The sequence below is a fragment of the Hyperoodon ampullatus genome (assembly GCF_949752795.1).
Source record: "Hyperoodon ampullatus genome assembly, chromosome: 7".
In the NCBI taxonomy this organism is placed as follows: Eukaryota; Metazoa; Chordata; class Mammalia; order Artiodactyla; family Ziphiidae; genus Hyperoodon; species Hyperoodon ampullatus.
The window spans coordinates 101,737,282-101,745,034 of record NC_136920.1 but is presented as its reverse complement, the minus strand read 5'-3'; the positions used below and the strand labels follow the sequence as shown (position 1 = coordinate 101,745,034).

Genomic DNA, 7,753 nt, shown 5'->3' with positions numbered 1-7,753 from the left:
TTCTTGATTCAGACTTTCGGGGCTTGAAGACTTCCCGTTCTCAAGCTGCACACCATCCTCTCCAAATACGGTGGCCCCTGGGTTTGTTCCTGAGAGGGAAGATTCCTTAAGATGGATGGAGTACTGAAAAATGGAATCACAGCGCAAAAAATAGTTGGAAATAATAGTATCAACTACTTAGTGTATTTGTGAGAATTTAAAGCACTTGGAAGAGTTCATAGTATGTGGGCAAATGATGCCTGAAACCATGATCATCACCACCACCGCTAGGCACCATTCTAGGCCTGTTCTCTGGCACAGATTTAGTGCAAGTGGATTCAGAAGAGGTGGCTAGAACACTGCCTGCACTACTAATTGGCAGAACAACACACTAGCCTGTTTCCTGTCAGCTGGGGGTAATAAAATGGACTCATTTTCCAAGGGTTGTTTACTATGCTGGTCAAATAAGTTCATATAGGTGATAGCACTTTATAAACTTCAAGTGCTTTCTAAAAATTTCTGCCTTGAAATGTAAGTGCTGCCTTTCTAGGTTAAAACTGAATTCCTGAGGATGAAGGAAAGAGTGAGGCAGAAGCAGAGCTCCCGGTTATTTCTCCTCATCGTCTTCAGAATCCTTCCTATGGTCTGTTACTGAATGGAAGAAATTTTCACATATTGAGGTAAGGGAAAGTCGTTCTGGCTTATACATGGTTTAACTTGAAGTTTGTGCTAGCTAAAACAGCCTGTTTGTGGCTTATCAAACATACATTGTACATCTGCTTTAATCATTATAGAAAAGGGTGCATTGACTAGAAGTAAAGAATAGCCATGATAAAAGTAAAGATTAAATGCCTCCCTTCCTGGGACACCAATGCTGCTACTCCTTTGATGATAAGACTCCTTTCCCAGGTGCCAAGGCCATACTGACTTGCTGTGTACATGCTGATCTGTTTGTTTGGAAGACTGAAGGAATGAATCTCTGATTTGTTTGATGTTCTTTGTTCTGACAAGATTTAAAACTGTGCTGAAAACCATGCTTCTCCAGAGCAGTTCCTAAGAGTTATTTGAGAAGCTATCTCTGGGCTATAGTCCTCAGGATGGCTCAAATAAAACTCTTTTCTATTTCTATTATAGATTGTTTATTGATTATTTCTGTCAACTGAGTGATACATTTAGGGAGGAAGAAAAATGCATTCTTGCTTGACTGATAGGGAAGCACTTGTCTTTACTTATTACTATTAAAACCTAAGTCATTAGTATTAAAAATGCCACTGGGATAGCCCTGTTGTAATTATACTATCTTGGGCTGGATTTCCTGCTCACCGGGGTCCTATTTTTTTCATACTTCCAGATGACTTAAATGGGTAGGCTTGGGGCAGGAACCTGACGCCTCTAAATTGGTTTAACTTTTGAAATTTTTTTCCTGACCTGTATTTTTGCATGGATCTTTCTCTTCCTATTTTAAGGTGGCCCTGATCCAGCTCTTCTAGGGACTCTGAAGATGGGTACCCAAGTGGTTAAGAGACTCTGTAACCCCCTGCTACCAGCAGAGCCCTCTGTAAGTTTCTGGTGTACCACTGAGAGGAGTGTGATGACATTAATGGAATTTCAGTACAGCTAGACAACTGGGGGATTTCTCCATCAGGACTCAGATCCTGGAACAAAATTATAATATATTTGCTTTCTTTTCTAGCTTCCCCTTCTTGTGGAAATTCTGGCTCACTTGATTTATTATCTTTTTCTGGAATTAATAAAATCAGGCAGAGGTTGAAAATTTCTAGCAATTAATCAGAACATATGGATTGTTTAAAAGATTTCAATAACATTTGTTATAGAAATACATGGGAATTCTCTGGTGGTCCAGCAGTTAGGACTGCATGCTTCCACTGCAGGAGGCATGGGTTTGATCCCTGGTCGGGGAACTGAGATGCTGTGTGCTGCATGGTGCAGCCAAAAAAAAAAAAAAGGAAATAATGTATGTGAATTATAGAGCATTTAGGAAATAGTGCAAACCATGATTTTTTTAAAAACATAATCTTCCCAACTAGAAGCAATCCTGTTAATATTTTAGCATATTCTCTTCTAGTCTTTTTTCTATGTATATTATTTACATATTTGAGATCATATTATGCATATACTTTTGCCTTTTGCTTTTTCTGGCTTAATGTTTGTTAATATGAAATTGTTAAAATATTTGTTTTCATATGAATACAAATGTTTGGTAGACATTATAATGGCTGTAATTTTCCTTTTTTGTTGTTTTATTTTTTTCTTTTGAATTTTATTCATTTTTTTATACAGCAGGCTCTTATTAGTCATCCATTTTATACACATCAGTGTATACATGTCAATCCCAATCTCCCAATTCATCACACCACCAACCCCACCCACCGCTGCTTTCCCCCCTTGGTGTCCATACGTTTGTTCTCTACATCTGTGTCTCAATTTCTGCCCTGCAAACTGGTTCATCTGTACCATTTTTCTAGGTTCCACATATATGCATTAATATGCGATATTTGTTTTTCTCTTTCTGACTTACTTCACTCTGTATGACAGTCTCTAGATTCATCCACATCTCTACAAATGACCCAATTTCGTTCCTTTTTATGGCTGAGTAATATCCCATTGTATATATGTACCACACTTCTTTATGCATTTGTCTGTTGATGGGCATTTAGGTTGCTTCCATGACCTGGCTTCTGTAAATAGTGCTGCAATGAACGTTGGGGTGCATGTGTCTTTTTTTTTTTTTTAAGAAGATGTTGGGGGTAGGAGTTTATTAATTAATTTATTTATTTTTGCTGTGTTGTGTCTTCGTTTCTGTGCGAGGGCTTTCTCCAGTTGTGGCAAGCGGGGGCCAGTCTTCATCACAGTACACGGGCCTCTCACTATGGCGGCCTCTCTTGTTGCAGAGCACAGGCTTCAGACGCGCAGGCTCAGTAGTTGTGGCTCACGGGCCTAGTTGCTCCGTGGCATGTGGGATCCTCCCAGACCAGGGCTCGAACCCGTGTCCCCTGCATTAGCAGGCAGATTCTCAACCACTGCGCCCCAGGGAAGCCCGCATGTGTCTTTTTGAATTGTGGTTTTCTCTGGGTATATACCCAGTAGTGGGTTTGCTGGGTCACATGGTAATTCTATTTTTTGTTTTTTAAGGAACCTCTATACTGTTCTCCATAGTGGCTCTATCAATTTAAATTCCCACCAACAGTGCAAGAGCGTTCCCTTTTCTCCACACCATCTCCAGCATTTGTTGTATGTAGATTTTCTGATGATGCCCCTTCTAACTGGTGTGAGGTGATACATCATTGTAGTTTTGATTTGCATTTCTCTAATAATTAGTGATGTTGAGCAGCTTTTCATGTGCTTCTTGGCCATCTGTATGTCCTCTTTGGAGAAATGTCTACATAGGTCTTCTGCCCATTTTTTGATTGGGTTGTTTTTTTTTTAATATTGAGCTGCATGAGCTGTTTATATATTTTGGAGATTAATCCTTTGTCCATTGATTCGTTTGCAAATATTTTTTCCCAGTCTGAGGGTTGTCTTTTCATCTTGTTTATAGTTTCCTTTGCTTTGCAAAAGCTTTTAAGTTTCATTAGGTCCCATTTGTTTATTTTTGTTTTTATTTCCATTACTCTAGGAGGTGGATCAAAAAAGATCTTGCTGTGATTTACGTCAAAGAGCGTTCTTCCTATGTTTTCCACTAAGAGTTTTATGGTGTCCGGTCTTACATTTAGGTCTCTAATCCATTTTGAGTTTATTTTTGTGTATGGTGTTAGGGAGTGTTCTAATTTCATTCTTTTACATGTAGGTGTCCAGTTTTTCCAGCACCACTTATTGAAGAGACTATCTTTTCTCGATTGTATATCCTTGCCTCCTCTGTCATAGATTAGTTGACCACAGGTGTGTGGGTTTATCTCTGGACTTTCTATCCTGTTCCATTGATCTATATTTCTGTTTTTGTGCCAGTACCATATTGTCTTGATTACTGTAGCTTTGTAGTATAGTCTGAAGTCAGGGAGTCTGATTCCTCCAGCTCCGTTTTTTTCCCTCAAGACTGCTTTGGCTATTTGGGGTCTTTTGTGTCTCCACACAAATTTTAAGATTTTTTGTTCTAGTTCTGTAAAAATGCCATTGGTAATTTGATAGGGATTGCATTGAATCTGTAGATTGCTTTGGGTAATATAGTCATTTTCACAATATTGATTCTTCCAATCCAAGAACATGGTATATCTCTCCATCTGTTGGTATCATCTTTAATTTCTTTCAACAGTGTCTTATAGTTTTCTGCATACAGGTCTTTTGTCTCCCTAGGTAGGTTTATTCCTAGGTATTTTATTCTTTTTGTTATGGCTGTTAATTTCTTGATCATTCCTTTGCTGTTGGACTTTTAGATTCCCCTCCCTTCCTTGTAAATAACTAATTGTCTCATTTAAGACTTTTTTTTCCCTCAGGATAGGGTTCCAGAAGTAGAATGCTAGGTCAAAGGATGTGAACATTTTAAGTAATAAGTTACTTTTTAAAAGAAGAATTGCAGTGTCAGATTTTGTATACATCCTTCAGAAGGCAGAGGGACGTCAGTTGGGAGATAGGAAGCTCCTTGGTAGAAATCTGGCTACCTCTTGCAACGAGACCCAGGGTCCTGCAGAAAGATTATTTCACGGTAGTATAATTAGGCATGTGGAACTGTAACACATTATGAATGGCCGTCCAGAGACATGGGGGCATTTACAGGTGTTTTTATTTAGAGAAACTCAGGGTCACTTCCAAAATATCCACCAGATGGTGCTAGTCCTAATCTAATTTTTACCCACAGGCTAGTTGGCAGATAACGTTTGAAATATGAATATAAAAAAATCATGTAGAGGGCTTCCCTGGTGGCGCAGTGGTTGGGAGTCCGCCTGCCGATGCAGGGGAGACGGGTTCGTGCCCCGGTCTGGGAAGGTCCCACATGCCGCGGAGCGGCTGGGCCCGTGAGCCATGGCCGCTGGGTCTGTGCGTCCGGAGCCTGTGCTCCGCAACGGGAGAGGCCACGGCGGTGGGAGGCCCACATACCGCAAAAAAAAAAAAAAAAAAAAAATCATGTAGAATATATTTGCATATCTGCTTTGGTACAGTTTATATTAAGCACTAGCATCTGGTGACTACTTTGGCAGCATCCTACTCTAGTCTCACACCATTCTGTCTCTTTTTCCTTTTTCTCCCCACTCAGTCTGTCACACTCACCCTGTACACTCTGTCCCCACATACTAATATTGGATTCTCTGTTTTACTAGTCTTCCTTTTTCTATTCTTTCTTTTAGTCTTGTTTCTTGCCCTTCTGTGTGTGTGTGTGTATTTATGTGTAACTGTGACTTCTTGAAGTTTTTGCTAAAAGAATAGAACCTGCTGTATATAATAGGTGCTCAGTATACACTTAATATATGTTTAATGAAAGACTGCATTGGTGAAGAAGAGGAAAGTATAGACGAATACCAGAAATCATTTATATTTGTCTTGGAAATGCAGTAAAAGAGATAAAAAATCACATTCCTAAATTAACTAGAAAGTGCTAAATGATATAGTATATAGCATGCTATCACTTTTGAATTTTAAGGAGAAGAAGCCAATATTTATTGAGCATCTACCATATGCCATGAAATATTCTTGGTTCTAGAGATAAATCAGTAACAAAACATACAAAACTCCCTGCCCTTATGCAGCTTACATTCTGGGCAGAAGGGAGGCTGACAATAAACAAGTAAACAAGTAAATATTAGAGTATGCAAGATGGTGATGAATGTTAGGAAGGAAAGTAAAAATAAACCAGGCAAAGAAGTTTGGGAGTGCTGAGGTGAGGAGGTGGTATCATTTTTTTTTTTTTTTTTTGCGGCACGCGGGCCTCTCACTGCTGTGGCCTCTCCCGTTGCGAAGCACAGGCTTCGGACGCGCAGGCTCAGCGGCCATGGCTCACGGGCCCAGCCGCTCCGCGGCATGTGGGATCTTCCCGGACCGGGGCACGAACCCGTGTCCCCTGCATCGGCAGGCGGACTCCCAACCACTGCGCCACCCGGGAAGCCCGAGGTGGTATAATTTTAAGTTGAGTGGTCAGAGAAGGCCAAACAGAATAAACACATTTGGGCGGAGACTTGAAAGAAGAGCAGGGATGCACCATGGGTTATCTGAGAGGTGGGTGTTCCAGACAGATTATGATCAGATCTGTCTTGATTTTAAGAAACTCAGGAGTGGTCAGAGGAGTTCCATGAGGACGTGGAACTTAAACTAGGCATAGTGAAGATTTGAGTAGCAGAAGTGAGGGGCATTCTAGGCAGAGGGATAGTCATAAAGGTATAGTGGTGAAAATGAGCCCTGTGAATCTATGAAATGGTGAAAAGCCTGCGAACTGAGCATAGGCAGTGAGGGGGGAGGCCTTAAGAGCTGGGCATGAGGAATTTATATCTGACATGCTAGGAGAAGGGAGTGTTTGAAGACATTTGAGCAGTTGAACAGCAAGATGAATGTGTTGCCTAAGGAAGATTAAGGGATGCAGACTAGCAGAAAAGCCTGAAGACAAAAGAGCAGTTTAGGAGCCAGGACACGTTCGGGACCTTTGCCGGTAGACGTGAACCCTTTTGTGTATATGTATTTATGGTGATGTCTCTGAAGATAAATGCAATAGAAATTGTAAACATATGTTACTGCCAAGGAACTTGCTAATGTGAGAAAACAGAAAAAGACTAAGAAATTATTTCAGAGAGTCATTTAAAAGATTTCCATTGACAATTTTAATTATTTGTTTATTCAAACTTCCTTTCTGCTTCCTTATAGTATTAATGATTGCCCATGATAGAGGTGTTAAATTTTACATAGGTGTGAATTTCACACTTCTTAGTTCTCTGCAGGGAGAAGTCACAGTCAATATTTTCACCAAATGACAGTTTTGTTTGAGGTTCAAAGTCTTACTTAGGCTAACATGTTATTATCTGTATTAATAGAAGTGGTGAATCAGTTTGCTAGTGTTTCCTCCATTGGCTCATTCTTTCATTCAACTAAAAACATATGCTGAGTTCCTTCTATGCTGTAACATCATATAAAAATATTGCATAATGATTAAGAACTTGGACTTTGGCTTCACTGCTTAGTAGCTATGGGGTTGGGGCAAATTACCCTCCAGATCTCTCTTTCTGCATATGTAAAGTGAGGACAATAAAAAGAACCTACTGATTGTGGTAACTGTGACCATCACATGAGCTAATGTATGTAAGTGCTGAGTACAGGGCTTGGCCCATAGTAAGAGGTCAATTTTGCTATTATTACTTTTGTAGATAGATATCTGGGTAGCTTTTAATTGGTGAGGAAAGTATCTGCCTTTATTGTTTTTTTAAAATTTTATTTTATTGAAGGATAGTTGATTTACAATGTGCTAATTTCTGCTGTACAGCAGTGATTCAGTTATACGTATATATACATTCTTTTTCATATTCTTTTCTGTTATGGTTTATCACAGGATATTGAATATAGTTCCCTGTGCCATACAGTAGGATCTTGTTTATCCATTGCCTTTATTGTTAAAGTAATGCAGGACTGAGGAAGCTTGGTATAATTTCAGAAACCAGGCAGCATGACAGAGATATGTAGAAAGCAGCTTGCTTGGACTCTTTGCCTCTCATCCAGGCAGAGTGAATAACAAGCCTGTAGAGATGGGAGTGGTTCCAGCTACCGGGACTGGCTTGCAGTTTTCCCTGGCTCGGGCACTACAGGATGTGGATCATTGTCCTAGTTATGCCTAGGTCATTTA

General features: G+C 39.9%; 1 protein-coding gene across 2 annotated transcripts in view; it reads left to right on the top strand.

Moving 5' to 3' along the window:
• Window positions 1-1,480: 1,480 nt before the first annotated feature.
• The window catches only part of DIXDC1 (DIX domain containing 1), a gene marked incomplete at both ends in the record, with an annotated part of 72,288 nt that continues 66,015 nt past the window's right edge, over window positions 1,481-7,753 (top strand). For both annotated transcript variants that reach the window (XM_079707605.1, XM_079707609.1), the window contains one exon: window positions 1,481-1,537. In XM_079707605.1, coding sequence (XP_079563731.1) covers window positions 1,481-1,537 — 57 coding nt within the window. The remainder of the gene's footprint in view (window positions 1,538-7,753) is intronic.